The sequence below is a fragment of the Liolophura sinensis genome, chromosome 6, assembly GCF_032854445.1.
Source record: "Liolophura sinensis isolate JHLJ2023 chromosome 6, CUHK_Ljap_v2, whole genome shotgun sequence".
Lineage (NCBI taxonomy): Eukaryota > Metazoa > Mollusca > Polyplacophora > Chitonida > Chitonidae > Liolophura > Liolophura sinensis.
This window is the reverse complement of record NC_088300.1, coordinates 33002027-33022139: the sequence shown is the minus strand read 5'-3', so window position 1 is coordinate 33022139 and position 20113 is coordinate 33002027. Positions and strand designations below refer to the sequence as shown.

Genomic DNA, 20113 nt, shown 5'->3' with positions numbered 1-20113 from the left:
AACAAACCTGTCATGTGTAAGCCAAGGCATCAGTAAGCCCATTATGTGTAAGCCAAGGCATCAGCAGGTCCATCAGGTGTAACCCAAGGGATCAACAAGCCCACCATGTGTAACCCATGGCACACTTGTAAGCAAGCCCATCAAGTGTACGTCAAGGCATCAGCAAGCCCATCATGTGTAAGCCAAGGCATCAACAAGCCCATCATGTGTAAGCCAAGGTATTAGCGAGCTCATTGTTAAGCCAAGACATCAGCAAGCCCATCATGTGTAAGCAAAGCCATCAGCAAGCCCATCATGTGTAACCCAAGGCATCAACAAGGTCATCATGTGTAAGCCAAGGCATCAGCAAGCCCATCATGTGAAAGCTAATGCCTCAAAGCCCATCATATGTAAACCAAGGCATCAGCAAGGCCATCATGTGTAAGTCAAGGTGTCAGCAAACCCTTCATGTGTAAGCCAAGGCATTAGCGAGCTCATTGTTAAGCCAAGACATCAACAAGCCCATTTTGTGTAAGCAAAGCCATCAGCAAGCCCATCATGTGTAACCCAAGGGATTGACAAGCCCACCATGTGTAACCCAGGGCACACATGTAAACAAGCCCATCAAGTGTATGTCAAGGCATCAGCAAGCCCATCATGTGTAAGCCAAGGCATCAGCAAGCCCATCATGTGTAAGCCAAGGCATTAGCAAGCCCATCATGTGTAAGCCAAGGCATCAGCAAGCCCCATCATGTGTAAGCCAAGGCTTTAGCAAGCTCATCATCTGTAAGCCAAGGCATCAGCAAGCCCATCATGTGTAAACCAAGGCATAAGCAAGCTCATCCTGTGTAAGCTAAGGCATCAGCAAGCCCATCATGTGTAAGGTAAGGCATCACCAAGCCCATCGTGTGTAAACCAAGGCATCAACAAGTCTCCATATGTAAACAAGTGCATCGGCAAGCCCATCATGTGTAAGCCAAGGCTTTAGCAAGCTAATCATGTGTAACCCTAGGCATCGGCAAACCCATCTTGTGTAAGCCAAGGCATCAGCAAGCCCATCATGTGTCAGCCAGGGCATGAGCAAGCCCATCATGTGTAAGCCAAGACACCAGCAAGCCCATCTTGTGTAAACCAAGGCATCAGCAAGCCCATAATGTGTAAGCCAAGGCATCAGCAAGCCCATCATGTGTAAGCCAAGGTATTAGCAAGCCCATCATGTGTAAGCCAAGGCATCTGCAACCCCATAATGTGTAAGCCAAGGCATCAGCAAGCCCATCATCTGTAAGCCAAGGCATCAGCAAGCCCATCATGTGTAAGCCAGGGCACACATGTAAACAAGCCCATCAAGTGTATGTCAAGGCATCAGCAAGCCCATCATGTGTAAGCCAAGGCATCAGCAAGCCCATCATGTGTAAGCCAAGGCATTAGCAAGCCCATCATGTGTAAGCCAAGGTATTAGCAAGCCCATCATGTGTAAGCCAAGGCATCTGCAACCCCATAATGTGTAAGCCAAGGCATCAGCAAGCCCATCATGTGTAAGCCAAGGCATCAGCAAGCCCATCATGTGTAAGCCAAGGCATGAGCCAGGTGTACATGTAACCAGTGACATGAAAGTCATGACTTTAACTGCGTGGGCCCCTTGAAGTGTAAACCGAGGCTTTTAATGCCAAAAATTTCTAGTGCCAGTAAGGTATCACCCTACCTTTAAAATAAACCTGAAAACACCTTTCTAAGATCAGTAGAGCTTTCAGAATGAGGCAAAATAAAGAACTTAAGTCAGGGATGAAATCGTACTCAGCAGTTTACTGGATTTCCCAGGCACTAACTATGAATTTATGACTGAATGTTTTTTGCTTTGCAGAACACGTCATATGTGAGACCTCAGAAACTTTGTACATTTGTCTGACATGTTATCTTTCTATTATTTTATGGTCTTAATTTTATTAACGTGCACTCTAAAATTATCGTGTAATGGGGTTGTAAAAGATTTCCACCACTAGCTGACACTTCACCAGTGGTACTTTGACAGCCACAAGGTTATGTCTACATATGGAGGTCTCTGGCCAATCTTAATGTGCACTTATAGTTGCACAGATGATGCTTTATGAGTGTTGACGCTTAACACAGGCTGGCAGACCTCATAATATGTTTTGAATCATACTGATTTCCCCAGGTCATGGATGCGCCAAAACCACTTTTTTAGTAAATTAGTAAAGTATATGTGAAGACAAAAATGTGAAGTTTTGATGCCTGCGAAGTTAGTACAGTGGTTTTTCCTTCAGGCTACACACTGATCGGGGGACAACAAACACTTCTTTATATACACACATTGTAATTCAGGCTGTCTGAGTTACATTGCGGATGTCTTTTCACATTTATGAATATCAACTTGGTACAGATTAGGAATTCTTTTTTCCTGAAATAAAAGTGATTTAGTCCTGGTAGAGACCTGTGGTGTCCCTACGACCGCAGGGACGTAGCTAGAGCCATTTTTGTTCTGGAAACTGATCAAGTTGTATTACAAGTAAATTGAACCAAAATATGATGGTTTACCAAAAAAATTTAGGTCTGCATAGAACATGCCTTTAATCTCCGAATTAAAGGCTCTTGGAAAGCATCGTTTAGAGTTGCATTTCTTTATGCACATCCATTATGTCACCTTTAAAGTTTGAGGTCAGAACCTTGAAGTTTGTGTAAGATTTCTTTCAGTTAACTTATACATTCTGTACTCAGTAATCATCAAGGTTGAGGCCCTTCAGAAACACTGTTGTATACCAAACACACATACACAAGAACAGGTACACAGTACTTTTGTTCAGCTTATTAGCAGAGTTTACAGGGGCAAGTGCTGTGTAAAGAGGCTACAAACTTCTGTCTGTTCTAGAAATAGCAGCTGCCTACTCGTAATATACTAGGATCATTCAGCCTGGTAGTATCAAGCCATTCTAGAATTGCATTTCATTCAGTCCCATGCTTGCCTGTTTGACTCTCATCTCTAAATTTGAATAAAAACCTGGTTTTGTAGTTTGAATAAACACTTATATGTGGATGGAAGCGTAATCATAAATAGCATTCATATACATGACCTACAGACAAAATTATCAGTGTTTGTATTTGAAGCACAAGGTCTTGTTTTAGAGCAATGTTTGTTTATCTCGACCATGTTTTCAGGTTGTACACACAGTGATCGCACTCCAGATGTTTTGGCAGAATAAAGTTCACACATCTCTGTCTGGCTTATGTCTAATCACGCTTTGCTTTTCTAGTCACTTACATTGAAACAAATTGAAACCTCTTGCTTAATTACTTGTGTTTGCAAACAAACAGCTGGTTCATATTATTACAGTAATACACATGTACCTAGCCCAAAAAAGTTGAAAAAAAAATGTTTAGCATTTTTTTTTTTTTTGTTGTGGAGAAGTTTTTTTTAGTTTATTTATCCTGAGGGGATGAAGCCAGACTGAAGTGGCAGTGTGAAATGCCTTGAATGAGTGGAGGGAAACTGCTCAAGGCCTTATGGACAGTTTGACACCTACTATTGTTATAACCAACATGTGGAAGTGTTTTTTTTTTTGACCAGTAAACACTTGCAAGCTGAGGATATGTGATGAGTGCAGAACAGCTGACCACATTCCAACCTGAGCGGTCAGTATTGGAGCCAGTTTGTGCACAGAGGCCTGTGTGCATGGACACAGCAATAGATTTGGTCATTGGCATAGCTAAGATCTTTTTTGTCCTTAAATATACATGCTCCTGTTTCTTCTTGCACTATTAGGGCAGCTGATATTTGGTAGATCACTGGTTTTGAGCTGACGGATTTGTCTATAGTCTAATGTTAATGTCAAAGGAGCAACTCCAGGAGATAAAGTTATTGCATCTTTGGATTTCAGTATTTTACTTTGGCCAATGGCTTGAATGTATGATCAGAGCTGTCTTGAAGGAATTTGAAAGTACATGTACAACTTGGTGTCAGATGAGGGGCAATGCTGTTAACGTCACTGTAATATGTATTGCAGCCTCTGGCAAGTCGTATCCAATCTTTATTCAGGGTTTACTCTTTCCTTGGGGGACACCAGCTGTTTTGATATACAGACATGTATCTTATACATACATGTACATGTATATGGCCAGTTCTGTCTGGAAGACATTTGAAAGTATTACATGGTATCAAACAAGAGGCAGTGCTGTTAACGTCACTGTAATATGTATTGCGGCCTCTGGCATGCCGTATCCAGTTTTTGTTCAGGGGTTATTCTTTCCTTGGGAACACCAGCTGCTGTTTTTATCCAGCTTTTATGTATATATGTACATGTATGATCAGAGTTGTCTTGATGGCATTTGAAAGTATAACTTGGTATCAGACAAGGGGCACTGCTGTTAGCATTGCTGTGATACATATTCCAGACTCTGGCATGTCTTATCCCATTATTTAAGGGTTTATTCTTAACTAGTGGTTGAATCAATATGTGGCCACAACCTTAAATGGTTATTTACATACTCATGTTTAATGGAGGGTTTGTTTTGACGCCCTTTATGGGGAATACTGTTGCCAGTTTGTGTCTTATGACAAATTTGCTCACATGGACTAAAGCTGTCAGGCTCAGGTAACTGTTCTGTTTATCAATTACAGAGTTAAAAGGTGTTTACAGTACTTCAAGTTAATACCGAGAACAAACACAGTAATGTAGCTGTGACTGAAAAAGGCCAATATCTTGCCATTAACATTTTTGTATATCGGTGCACTTAACAAATATTGCCTGGCACCCATTAGATCATATAACTATCAAGATGTAGCAAACTCTTCAAGAGTACAAGTCAGGTGACCCAGTTTTTGGGGCATGGTTTTCTGGTCAGGCTGCCATTGACAAGTTATTATGCCCTTTTAATGTAACAGCCTATTGAAGTAAAACATGACATTCTCTTGTGCTCAGGTATGAATTGCCATAACTATGAAAGCAGATTCACATACCTGAAGCCTTCTCGCTCTTGTGTCTTGTAACAGCTAATCATCATGGTAAACTTTATTGCTCATTAAAAAAAATTTGCATTCGCTCTTTTGTGTTCATTGGCCTCATTTTTGTATGATACCATGTTATTCATATGTACATGTATATAATGAAATTTTGAGCGACCCAAACAGAAATAAGTCATCTTCAAGTCTGCGGTATGAACACGTGATTAAGCATAGTTTGAAATAGAACTCCCAAAATAATTTCCAACAGGTACATGTACATTGTGATGTTGTTGAAAATTGACACCTTTTTTAAGTGATGATGCCGTTTTTCTTTGTTTAGACAAACATCTGCTTGAAACATGTTGAAGTCAGAATGAAATTACAAGAAAGCTACGTATATCCACAGTTATTGACAGTTTACAGTACTACAGTGTATTTTGTTGCGTTCAAAATTGTTTTGAAAGTTTTGAAGGCTGTGTACCGTTCTTCCTCAAGAAATTACAGCATTAGCTTGAGTAAATCAAACTAGGATTTTACACTAGATCCATACTATAGATCAGATGCACGAACTTTCTCCTGCATCTCCAGGACAGTAGCATAGACTTTATCTGATTTGTCATCTAATGTATTGAAATAAAACCTGTGCGCAGATTAAGGAGGAAGGTTCTGGAGCCCTGTTGACATATTTAGAGCATTTGATTCAAAAACACGATAGGCAACTCTTTGTTTCTTTGTATGGGGGAATCCTTTACCGCTGAGAGCACCAGCCACTTTCACTTTTTACTGCTGCTATTTCTGTTCATCCCTGCCATGTGTTGCAAGACAGACGTAACGAAATGTCATTTACTAAATGGGTGGGTGCTAGGTTAAACCTTTTACAGGTTATCAAAATAAAGTAACAATGCTTGTGAAATATGTCTTCAAATCTGGGTGCAGCCTGTGTTGTGGATGTACTTGACCCAAATGGATGGTCCCAGGAATTGCATATGTGGCTTTGTTCTTCACAAAGCGAGAGTATCTTGGAGTTTCGTGACAGTGTCCATTCTGTGGTTTGACATAGCGACCAGGGGAAGGGTGGGGGTGAACTATAAGCTGAGGTCTATGCTGTAAGCATTGATATACATGAGCTTGACATTGATGTTTATTGCGCTTTAGTTCAAGCACATAAAATTGCCGTGTTTTCCATTGTGTGGATTTATTGAAGGACCTGGCAGTTTGGTTCAGCAGGAATGTCCTGACAACCTGTCAAAGCCACTTTTGTTAAATTGTAAACAATATTAGCACTGTAAATGAAGTACAAATATTCCTGAAACCAAATGATTTCCTGTGGTTGTGAGAACTATATATATAGATAGTGTTTGTATTCTTGTCACATATACATATACATGTTAGCTTGATTGTTCTTGACATAATTAACAGCCAGGAAGGTCTGGCAGCAACCTGCAGATGGCCAAGCGAGAAAGCTTTTCCCTGATGCCATGGGGCTCTGCCTGGTTTCCTCCCACCGTAATGCTGGCCGCTGTCATAGATATGAAATATTCTTCAGTATGGCGTAAAACACCAATCAAATAAAATAAATAAATATTAACAGCCATGTTGAACAGATGCGTTGCTTTCTTCTCCATTTATTATACTACAAAGTTATTGTACTCTTACATAACCAATATCCTGGGGGTATTTTCCAGAACATTTTAACCACAAGTGAAATGAGTGACACTTTAGATAACTTTGCCAATTCAACTTCTTTACTTGTCCATTTCTCTGAAAGAATGGGTTCATTTTGAAGCTTTGCTTTTTTTTTTTTTTTTATACTGATTTTCATGTAGTTCACAAATTGTAGGCTGTGAACAATACTGAGAATCAGTACATGTATTTGAACAAAATATCACCTTGATAAATGTACATAGGAGTTGACTAAACACTCTGTTCACATGCCCTATATAGAGCTATGGATTGTCTGTGAACTTTTGGCTGTGCTGTAGTTTAGCCAGAGCTAATTTCTGGGGTGTTGACAGTATACAGCCCCATTGATTGTCATGGAATGAGAGTAATTCTGGTTTATAGACAGACACAGGTTGCATCCATCACACAGTTAAGGTGCATGTAATAGCCGTCTTCATTGGAATGGATGGTGAGCAAATGGCCTATGTTTCCACCTGTTCCAATTCACTCCTCTGAGAGATACTGTGTTGGGGTATCAGATGGCTCTAGGTGGAATGTGGCCCCTTTAAGAGATACATGTACATGATGAGGGTGTGATTAGGGTATGCCTACCAATGCTGGCTCTGGGGGCAGGGATATAGATGTAGGACATTTTCATTGGTACATCATAAAGTTCATGTATCATGTGTATTAGGTGTTAGGGGTGGTTTGCTGATTACCCCCTCACACACACACACACACTCACACACACTCACACTCACACACACACTCACCTTATTATTTCAAGAACGTATATTTCATTTTTGTTAAAGATGATTTGACTGACTTTGTGTATGGAACATACATGTATGCATATCAATGCATGTCCATCATGTCCTCTGATACCAAGTTTTCGGGGGAACACATTACAAATTATAGCTATAATGTACCTACATGATGCACATGTTCCCATATTAATGGAAATTAAATCCATTGTACATACATGCATTGATGTAGTCCTTGATAATATGAAATTGTTACTTGTTTCATGATGAGTTTACTCTAATTTGACCTTGCACCTTGTTTGTGTGTGTCTGTATGTGTGTGTGTGTGTGTGTGTGTGTGTGTGTGTGTGTGTGTCTGTGTGTGTGTGTGTGTGTGTGTGTGTGTGTGTGTGTGAGTGTGTGTGTGTTCTCATTGATCACTAGACAGGAAATTAATAGGACTCCATACATCTGGGGTCTGTAGGTTTGTACACATACACTGTGCATGAACTGTTAAAGAGTGTGTAACGAACCCGGACTAATACTCTTCACCCCCTGAGTTAGGAACAGGGAACAATGGAGCACTTTTTAGACCACCAGATAGAGATCTATGTGAATTTTAGCTTGGACTATACCCACAGGTCTGTTTCACAGCGGTGTATATATATGTTTTTTTTATATATATATGATATAAACCAGCTGATCTCAAGACTTAGTTAAAAAAAAAAACAACAGGGTCAGAATAAATGCTGAGCATATATATGTATAGTATCTGAATGGGGATCTGCAAATTATTTTTTTATTTTGTTGATCGCATAATTAGTTTTCTTCACAGTGCTAAAAAATATCCAGCTTTGTTTCGAATTCACTTTTGTGGGTAAAGAAATTGAAAAATTCACCTTTCTTTGGATAAAGTTGGTTTTGAAAGGTGTTTATTTTTACAGATAAAACTACATGTATTCACATCTGACGTCTCAATGCTGTGTTATAGTTTGCACCAGATATTATACATTTGCCTCTAGTTAAGGTTTTAAAGAATACATGTACATGTAAGTTGTTTATGGTATTTTGTTTTTAAAATCAGCTACAATTTAATTTAATTGTTCTTATTTACATGAGGTGTTTCTTTGTATAGAAGACGTTTGACATTACACCTTGCTGGAGAAGCTTTCTGATTGTTTTGTCCTGTGAAACCTGCACATGTGCATGCTGTCTTCGCCTGTAAAACAGCAGATGCATTGTCCTGCAACTTGTTGTTGAGAGTGTTGTCCAAAAACTGAAATAGAATGCCAGTTAAAAATACCTGTCTGCAAAATGCATGGTCAGTTTTTAAGAGAAAGGTGTTAAGGTATTTGTGTTTCAGCTGTCGATTTGATCAATGTTGATGTGCTATGGCTAGTCTGGACTTAAGGAGAGACAGGTATGCGACCATGTATACGAAGTTTAAAAACAACACCAGGTGTGACGACCCTGGTCATTGATTTCCAATGATTTCACCGGATGGATTGTTAATTTCACTGGGAATAATTTGTCTGGATTTGGCCCATTCTCTTTGTTAAACACCTTTCTGAGTCATACTCAATATGCAGATACAGTGTGGACAAAGTGTGAAAGTGCATAAAGGTGTCCATTGTTTTTCTGTGCAGGTTACATATAGTGGATGATTACGTATACAGGAAGATCTATGTGCACATATTAAAATATGTATATTATAATCTGTACATGGTTAATTAGACACTTTGTAAAGTTAACAATTAAGCTCTATTGTCTATGTTGGGTCACATTAACTTTCTAGAAATTGCGTCTGAAACAATTATGTCTACATCAGATAAATGATGAGTATGTCAACTAATTTAGTTTGGTCATGTGAAATGCACCGAAACTGTTCTTAAGAGTATTGCAGATTTTCCGGTTGTTAGTATTTAGGCATTGTCATGACTATTTTATTATGTTGAAGTTTGTATTCGACAGTTGTGTTTTTGCATCACTGCTTTGGTATAAAAGTCCGGTCGTTCACCTGATCAAAAAAGTTGTTTTTGTCAAAGAAGCCTGCATTATGGTGCATTTATGAGGATAAAATAGTACACATTAAGCTCTAATACACATGGAGATATATTTAATACAATGGTCTCGCAGTAAATGTCCTAAAATTTTTACCCCAAACATTTAAATATTTAAGGAAAACTAAATGCGCTAAAATATAGCTTTTGATGCTGAAACTTTACAACAGGAACTGGAGAATCATACAAAAGGAGGAAATTTTTCATGATTGAAAGTTTGGGTCATTTACTGTCATAAAGGTTACTTTGTCTTCTGAAAAAAAACTTGAAATATTTATTCATGAAATGTACAAAATATTCAGTGTGATCTGTATACGTGCAAGTGTTCATTCTCCATTCATAGATTTAGAAGAGAGATGTGATTGAATATTGTTATCCCTCCCCCATGCCCCACCCCTTCCCAAATACATGTACATGAATAGCTGAACCCAGGCAGCTCTTCTGTCATGTGGGGATTAGGTTAATCCCAGAAGTAACCTTGTTAGGTCAACTATGGTCAGACCACTGGTCAAGGGATGGTCTGACCGGTCAAACTGAATATTGATATTGTTATTGTTAAGAATCCCATTCAGGAAGCAGCTGTTGCATTTGCATTGATCCGCAGTCTGTGCTGTCATAATTGTCGTAAACATACACAGTTGAACTTTCATAAGTTGAGTATATATATATATATATATATGTTTCCGAACCTGCTTTTTATATTGTTGTTAGAAAGCTGTTCCCCGATTTTTTGTTTTTGAGTTTCTGTTTGTTTTTCCTTATTTTTGTGCGATTTTCACACTGCTTGAAAATTGGTTCATGTAATTGACTTTCTGAACTTGTAAACTGTTTAAAAGCAACTTGTCTTTGTTGTTACATAGCTGTGCTGATAAAAGCATGTACATAATGTGTGCGTAGAGTAGTATTATTTTAGCAGTTTACATGTAAGTCAGGCTTTCGGAGAGGTTTTGCTGAGGAACAGGGTAGTCCTCAAAAGATAAGGCTTTGTACTGTATGTATGCATCATGTACTGTATATGCTTGAGATTTTACTGTGGTACTTAGTTTTTCAGTCACATGTCAGTGAGCAGTCACTAGATGTGTGTACATATACTGTGTCTTCTTGTGGCATGGCAAATCCATGCTGCTAAAGTGCTGCAGACACTAAAGCGTCATGCCGAAGACACTAAAGCATCATGCCGAAGACACTAACACTTCACCCAGTCACATTATACTGACACAATACATATATAGATTTTCTAGCTGTGTGTAACAAGATTGATTTTCTCATTTTTGTACAGGTGTCTGGTCTCCTCCATGCATAATACTGGGCGCTGTTGTATGAGTGAAATACATCTAAAGTATGGTGTAAATCACCAACTGAATAAATAAATAAGTCATGTGTAGGTAAATGCATATTAAAGGAAAAATATAGAATTGTATTTTTGTTTTTTTGTGATGCATGTAGTGTGTAGGTTTTAAAAGCACTAGTAGTGTCTACAGTTTTACATCCAACAGAAATCAGTGGTTTTTGGTGGGGGGGGGGGCGGAGAGAGAAGAGATGCCCATCCTTTAGCTGCCTTAATATGCCTGTTCAAGCGCTTGCCAAGGTCATGTTAATGGTAGCTGGTATCAAGCTGTATAACACACACATTGATGTGGTGGGAGCATTGGACATTGGTCTGTTTAGTTGGGTGTGCTAACAGGCTGTCAGTGGGGTATGTAACCTGTGGTTTGTATATATACACAGATCACTGGGGCACTGACAGGCCTGCTGACCCCAAACCCACCCATATGGCAGCCTCTTGAAACTTGATTTAGATAAACTCATTCCTTGAGCTGTGTAAGGAGGTGTTAACACATGTACCAGTAGAGAAATTTAGTAAATATTTCCTCCACAGTGGACCCCTGATGACAAAAATTTATAAATAGTCCATGACAGATGGGGCAACCTTGTCTCACTCCACTCAGGGCTTAAAATGTGGGCTAAGGATTTCCTAGTAATTGACTATGCACTGTCTCCGGTTTAACCTCAGATATTACTGATATAAAAAATTACTGCTGGATGGTAAGAAAATAATGCTTTGAAGTATTTTTTTTTTATTCTTATACACAACAAAGGTTGTTTACTGTATATTGAATCATCTGCAAATACTCGTACAGGAGTACACTTCCTGTGGTATCGAGATATTAAGATGAGCTTATCAAGCGTTGAGGTAATTCAATCAAATTTGTTTTTAATAATACCATAAATAAATTAAAAAGCAGGTAAGAAAAACCATCAGTGGTAATTGATTGAGTACCTCTTCAATTTCCCAGCAGTATTTAATTGATCACCTTGGCCTAGCAAATTATTTGGGAATGAGTGCTGTATTAATACCTTCTCCACAAAGCATTACTCAGTTCATAACAATTAGGAAAAGGGAAGGTGATCCTGCAGCTAAAGCCTCACTTAAATGAATGAATGAATAAGTCAGACCAAAATCATTACATAGCTTGTTTCATGCTAACACTAAGATACCAGGACACAGCTGTAGTCACATGACTGCATCGAGTTACTATGATGTCAAAGGTGAATTAGGTGTATATTACCTGCACAACGCTGCAGGTAAAGATGAAAGGGAAATTAAGATGTAAGGAATGCTCTGAATGTCCTAAACACATGTTGACAGTATTTAGATAGTCTATTGATGTTCTCAGGTACATGTAACACATTTTTACATGTGCTGTATAATAGGTCTGTCTCCTAGATAATGTGCCTTGGTTGGATCCGTCTTCCAGTGTTCTACTTTGTGGTCAGCCCTGGACCAGCTACCTGTCACTTATGTACAGTGAAAAATATTTACACCACGTTCCGGTAATTTATGACTTCAGACTAGGGGGCCTATTGTAAAAGATTTACATAAATGGATTTGCATTGTGGGTTGTAAGAGGGTCAAATGAGACCATATGGCACAGGTCAGTACCAAAGCTCGTCATCTCATTGGGGTTGTGTAGCCAAGTGAATAGAAAAGCCTCCAGTCAAACCAGACCACAGAAAGCTTGACACTTTCAACACTCAGTGATAATAAAGTTGTAAATCAAGGCCCGTATAAGAGTTATGATGAAGGTTGATGTGGCAAGGACATGTGCTTATTCTGAGACAGTGTGGATTTTTTTATCCATTCCTACATGCAGGATGTACTGTAACAATGACACTGTCCAGAACATGTAGCTTTGTGTTCTTGTCTACTTTCAGTTTTATTAAAGTTTACATGCGTCTCTTCAGTGATATACATGAACATTAATTTAACTGAAATATTTCTTTTAAATAAATCAATCGAACTCTTTTTTTTTAATATAACTGACTCCAAACTTGCCCTCTCCTCTGTTTCTTGGCCCTCGTCGGACATAAAATTATTTAGTGTAGTATGAAACATTATTTCTGGCTATATAGTTTATTTTAGATGAAAAAGATATTATAAATGATGACATTTTCTATAGATCTTCATAAAATCTTTTTGATTTATTATTTGTGCATATATGCAAGTCTTCAGGAAGTCTCCATCTTTATGATCTGAATAGTATAATAATTGATGCCCAGCTGGTCGCTGCATAAACAATTGGTGCGGTGGTACATGAAAGACATACATTTGCTTACACTAGTGTACATGTATGTATAGGCAAAATTTGTTTTGTCATGTAGGTTCTGTCTTTGTGCCGTGGCTCAGTCGGTTAGCGCGCTAGCGCAGCGTAGTGACCCAGAAGCCTCTCACCAATGCGGTCGCTGTGAGTTCAAGACCAGCTCATGCTGGCTTCCTCTCCGGCCGTACGTGGGAAGGTCTGCCAGCAACCTGCGGATGGTCGTGGGTTTCCACCGGGCTGTGCCCGGTTTCCACCCACCATAATGCTGGCCGCCGTCGTATAAGTGAAATATTCTTGAGTACGGCGTAAAACACCAATCAAAAAAAAAAAAAAAAAAAAATCTGTCTTTGTGACGCAAAGTTACATGCAATCTTAAGATAAGAGATGTCTTTGCCAGATAATGTACATATGTGACTGACTTTCCTTTTTAGTTTCCACGGTTTTGGACATATCTGAACATAAAAACAATTATTCAGGGCTTTATAATCTTTATCAGATGCACACTTACTAGTAGCTACATATGTAGTGTACATACATAGAAAAGTCGTGACCATGTGTTTTATCGGACAGGTATGTAATCATTGTCCTGGTATGTTCTGTTTGAGTTATATCTACTTTCATACAGTAAGCTACGTATGTAACACAGCCTTATGAAAAGACCCCTAAACTGCGAGCTTGTCAGACTGGTATCAAATCTGAGTGACCTGATAACGAATAGGTCATCTTCAGCTCCCAGTGTTCCAAACTTGTTTAACATGCGCTTTAATCCTAAAGTTAAAGAAAAAGCCATTTATAGGTTTATATGAAAACTCATATGCATATATGTGCTATGTTGTTTGTACTTGTACGGTAATGGCTGTTTCTTTATGTTTGTCTAACTCTGTGAAAGTACGTATCACATACCTGCATGATTGTTCTTACATTTTGGATGATATATCAGAGACTTTTATTCATTTGCCACTGAATATCATTGAGCTGTGAGCTGAGAATTTTGTCACACTTACACAGTACAAGCTGGATCTAAGCTTACATCTGGATGAAAACTCAAGGTGTAATGTATACTCCAGTGTTTAATAATACATTGTATTTGTCGAGCCTTGAGTTGTAATAATTACTGTTGTACATTCGTAACTTTTTACATACATGTATATTGGAACCATTTGAATGTTTTTTGAACATTGATAAGACATTTACTTGATTGTTTACTAGAAATTCCAGGATAGTTCATTTTAAAATTTACTTGTAGTTTGTGACAAGGAAGAATTATCCTGACAAAGAATACAGCTCAAACTGTTTTAATTAATACTGTCTAGATGCCATTTCCATTGAAAGTCTCTTGGGAAGAACTTTATTATGGATTAAGATGATCACATCTTTTAAAGTAACCTGCTGTGAGAATGGAAATTGGATCAGGTTGTTATGTGAACTTGAACAGAAAGAAGCAGTGTTGGTCCTGTCTTAGAGATGATCAGAGGTGACTGTCAAGAGGGACATCTGATTGAAGGAGTTGTTGGAATTTCTGCCAAGCAAATGATTTGATGCCATTCACTGCAGGGAAGCATTTTCAGCTTCACTTCCTGCTGGATATGTCATTGTTTAATCCTGACAGATGATTGTCACTTTTGTAATAAAATTGGCGGTAAATTGAGATGGCAGCCGCCAAAATAGACATCTAGTCGTTGAGCGGTCGTATTCAAACACGGACTGACTGTAACTGTAGAGGAGTAATCATGCCAGGGCACATTGTGTAACCTGTACCTAATGAGGCAGACCTGGGTTTATGACCAATAATTGTAGAAGATGAGCTAGTGCGGCATATTCTATACCGTCCGTCTGACATTCCTGTCATACCGTCACCTCACCGCGTTCTACGCGGTCATGCACACCGTCCTTCAGCAGAAGGCCTCCCTTTTCTCCCACTCCACGGGCTGCTTTATTACCCAGTCACGCCTCTAAAATGTCGTTAACCTGATCCTTTGAGTGACTTTTTCAAAACATATTTTGGAATTTAGGCTCATCTCGGCCATAGATTTATCCATGCTTTGAAATCAGGGCGTCTCAAATAAAATTTTTCTCATATTTTTTTTCTGTGCATTGCTCCTATTTTAATTTCATCAGAATGGGATGTCTTGAAGACACAAAGACACTCTGTGGCTAAGATAACCATCCTCATCTTACATACTTTATGGGGTTTGTCCTGGACATCGTCACCTGGATGTGTAAACTAAATACTTCTGTACTTGCTTCTGTTTTCTGAAGACACCTTGATATGAAGGTCACCATAAGGACAAGATAGTTTATCTGTCTGAGGCAGCTTAATACCCTAATGTATAAATAAATGGTTGCTGGAAATCCAGCAGTGAAGATAGAAATTATGTTTGCATCTTCGTCCATCATAAGACTGTTTCACCGTTAACCTCGTTTCATAAAATTATTTTCTTTACTATTATGAGACTGTTTCACTGTTACCCATGTATCATAGGATTGTTACTTGTGTATCATGAGACCATTTCACTGTTACCCGTGTGTCATAAGATTGTTTCTTTTATATCATGAGATCATTTGACTGATACCCTTGTATCATAAGATGGTTACTTGTGTATCATGAGACCATTTCACTGTTACCCTTGTATCATAGGATTGTTACTTGTCTTTCATAGTCCATTTCACTGTTACCCTTGTATCATAAGATTGTTACTTGTGTATCATGAGACCATTTCACTGTTACCCTTGTATCATAGGATTGTTACTTGTCTTTCATAGTCCATTTCACTGTTACCCTTGTATCATAAGATTGTTACTTGTCTATCATGAGACTGTTTCACTGTTACCCATGTGTAATAAGATTGTTTCTTGTGTATCAGGAGATCATTTCACTGTTACGCTTATATCATAAGGTTGTTTCTTGTCTATCATGAGACTGTTTCACTGTTACCCTTGTATCATAAGATTGTTACTTGTCTGTCATGTGCTCAAGCATGTGCCAGTATTAACACATTGTACTTATTGTATTTTATTGTAACTTTGTATCAAAGCACTGTTACATGTATTTGTTTATCAAGGGACCAGATCTTGTGTATCACAGGATGGTTACTTGTTTGTCATGTGATTGCTTCTTTGTACATCGTGGAAATATTTCTTTTGTAACTTTATAAGCATGTATCACAGGACTGCAATAATGTCATTCATTTGGACATTCAGTAGGACTGTTTGTAATGTGTGTGGCAGTTCTGTTTCTTGTGTATCACAGTACTCTTACTCACGTACTTGTGTGTGACAGGGTTGTTACTGTTGTACATGTACTTCTGTAGGGTGACAAGACTGGCCTATTTTAGCACCTTTCACTATACACCTGTTGATGAAGTGTCATTGTAGCTAAAGCCCAGCCCTCTTATCTCAGCCTGGTTTATTGATTGTTCTACTGGCGATTGAATGGCTTCATTAACCCATATAACAGACCCCCAATGATCCTTACCTGGCCGAATGTACCTGCCAGGTAAATGTAAACAGGCCGAAGGGGCCAGGCATGGGGGCTGCAGACAGAGAAAGATATGTACCGTAAACCATGTAAAAATCTGTCTGTCCAGACTGCTTTGAGAAGCCTGTCTGGTTTAATTAGATTATCTTGTTCATCTGTGTGAGGTGTAAATAGAATAGATCCTTGCTGAAGTATGGTTTTGGGACAGTCAGGGATTTTCAGAAGCAGGAGGTGGCTCAGTTACTAAGGCACACATGCCCTAACCAGGAGGCAAACTTTACATTTCAGTAGGTGTGGGTTCAATCCTGGGTTTGGATGGGGACTTTGTAGATTCCACTGCTCACATGTATTTTTTGGGCCTACATGTTGGTTGCAGTAATTTCCTGGAACTATTTTAGCAGTTGTGCACTTGTTGAAAACCTTTTGTCTTCAAACAGTATGGCATGCAGATCTGTAATTTATTTTATTTATTTTATTGGTGTTTTACACCGCACTCAAGAATACTTTACTTAGACGACTATAGCCAGCATTGTGGTGGGAAGAAAGGCACGTCTGTATAATGTCCAAGTTGGGAAAGATTGTGAGTAACTTGCTGAAGCTCAGTGGCACTGGAGTTTCCTCTGCATATACACGTACATGTATTTAGCTAGTTTAAAAACATGCAAACAAATAAATCATTATGGTTTGTACTTGTATGTTCTCCATAGTTAAGCCATTTTGGTACAAACATGATCTAAACCATCCAAATATATCGACAGAATTTAGGGTTTCCAGAGTGCTTAGTTATATTTATTATGAGTATTTAGTACCCTATTAATTGCACTCACTATATATAAATGTATGCAGTTATTCTTCAACTTTTTTGCATGTTGGCAAGGTGTTTGTTCAAGCATACTCTGAAGACATTGTTCTGTGTAGACTGATGGAATTATACTGTTTATGGAGCCTTGAAATAGGCCGATTCAGTCAAAGTAGTTTTGTCTCCAAAATCAAGTTTAAAATGTGCATAAGTTGCATCTTTTATGTGTGGAGAGGTTGAGGAATATTGGGGATATATAGGTGGTAACATGATCGTTATAGCAGGGTAAAAAGCATATTTTTGTATCACCTTTTCATCTTCTTATTCATACAGAAGCGAGTGGAAATCTTGAGAGAAAACTTGAAACTGGACCTGAGGAATATTGGGCCAGTTTAAGAGCAAAATTCTGACACTGAGGATTTGGGAGCAATATATAGCCGTTGTCTTGGAATATAGCCATTTGGATATACTCCAGTGTAGTCTAAATTTAGCTCATTCGAAGAATTTCTCTGAGGTTCAGTTTCCTTTTAAAATGATAAAAATAGACAAAAGCATAAAGGACTCAAATTTTTTTTTTTTGTGGCCGAGAAATTGGCAGCTAGACGAAGACTGGTTTAATTCTGAGAAAACATGGTATCAAAGACGTGGCCGACGTGGTATTTAGGCTTGAAGGGGCCTCTTGAGCCTGGCTTGGGATTGATGAACAAACAAGCCTCTGTGTGTTGATTATAACGGCACACTTGTGTGGAAATCCAACATTACCCAGTGAGAGTGCGTAACATTCCACAGGCTGGTGTGCGCGCACAGAGCGGTTCTGACATGCTGCTCCCGTGCCTTGGAGTTCTGTAGTGCCGACTCAAGTCCTCATCTAAGGCTTATAGCAAGGTGTCCCGTTGAAGATATGTCTGCTGTATTTCAGCTATGCGAGCAAATATGAGAAATATTTGATTGAGATTGTTAGGTTAGATTTTTACGAGTGGGCCCTGTCATTGTTGATGTCACACAGCATGGTGATGATCACCAGTAAGTCAGTCCTGGCCTTGCGTCTGACCCATTTATACCTCCAACAGAAATCACAATATTTATCCAGCCAGAGAATGTTGCTCGTTGCAGATATTTTTCCTCAGGTATTGAGTGTAAGGTGAAAGAAAAAAATCTGTCTTAGCCCTTTGAAGATGTACTCCTTTAGTCCGTTAGTTGGAACAAGTACAAATGTACTCAAGCATTCATGTAGTGTATATGTAGAGATTTGTATCAGTGTTCTGTTATTCTGCAATTAATCAAATTCAAGATGGTCTACTTTGTGAATAAGGGCTACTCCCTAATTTTTGCATATGAAAGATCAACTTTTAGTGCATTGTATGCACATTTTTAATTTGATTTTGGAGACTAAACTACATTGGCTGGGTTTTCCAGTTTCAGGGCTTCACAAAAAGTGTAATTTTTTCAGTCAACACAAAATAATGCCTTCAGAATATGCTTGAATAAACACGTTGCAACCATGTGTAAAGGTGGAAGAATTACGGTAATATATCGTTAATTTGTCATACAAAGAACCAACGTATACCCACTTTAGCATGTGATTTTGTAACTCTCAGTGACTTGCTGGGCAGACAGCCAGTTCTTAGTAGAGCTCAGATGTCCTTGACCAGTGATGATATCATGTTTTATTGTTATGCTTTTGCCATTGCCTTCGTATACATGGTAGGTGTCACAATAGCCAGGATGTGCACTGGTGATTGTTACATGTACGTGCTTGTAGGAACACACATGTATGTTGTAAATCAAATGATTGATGATTTGAAAGATCGTAAATAAATGATGATGAATTTTACCAAGTAGTGATTTGAACATCTTGAAGTCAGTATTATTGTCATGAGCATTACCATCATCACGAGTATGGCTGACAGTGTCTTTCAATCATAATCACTCACTCATTCATTCTTTTAAGTTGAATGTATTACTATGAACTGTAGTGTCACTGTGATATAAGTAATTAAGGCCATGGATCTGTATCATAATTTATAGTTATATATATATATATATATATATATATATATATATATTTACATGCATATACATGTTCATAGACTTTTCCAGAAGTATATATATAATATATATATATGTATGGTTATGTTTTTTGAGTTTTAACAAAGAACTGCTTCTTTTAGCTGGTCTTAAGTACATGTACATGTACAGGTATGTCTGTCTGTGTTATTTTATTCGAAATGTTCTCATTGTGACATCAAAAACCATTCACTGCTTCTTAATTTCAATAGATTTTCGCCACAAAATGGCAGAAATATTGCCGTTGTGGCTGTAAGGCTGAGCCATAGTCATTCATTCATTCTGTAGTGATGTTTGATTTCATGACCATGTGTTGTTTTTCTCTTGTTGCTGTTGGTGTTAATCAGCTCTCAGACCAAAATACTGAATGTATTATTAATAATATTAATAATAATATTCAGGTGCTTCCCTGTTCATTTACTCCACCTGTTAATAGCGTTATGCTAATTTTCCTCTTTCTTTCTTCTCTCTCACTTCCTTCCAGAGGTAGGACTGAGTAACTGTGCCAATGTGAACTGTGAAGAAGAACCCGTGTCCCAATGTCCCATCGACTCCATCCTCATCCGCAACATGAGTCTGAGGGTAGCTCACAGCTGCTGCAAGCCGCCGCTGGCCTGCGAGTGTAACCGTACTGCCTGTGTGCGACGGGCGTGTCCCGTGGGCTACATAAGCACCCTGGTGGTGGAAGGGCTTGGGAAACCAGGAAGGTGTTGTGATCAGTACAGGTGTGAACGCTCAGGTGAGATACCTTTAATCTCATGATAATCAA

General features: G+C 38.6%; 1 protein-coding gene across 1 annotated transcript in view; it reads left to right on the top strand.

The window, feature by feature from the left end:
- The window catches only part of LOC135467111 (cysteine-rich motor neuron 1 protein-like), a 73770-nt gene that overhangs the window by 4043 nt on the left and 49614 nt on the right, over window positions 1-20113 (top strand). Inside the window, 1 exon segment of the mRNA XM_064744871.1 lies at window positions 19829-20083. Coding sequence (XP_064600941.1) covers window positions 19829-20083 — 255 coding nt within the window.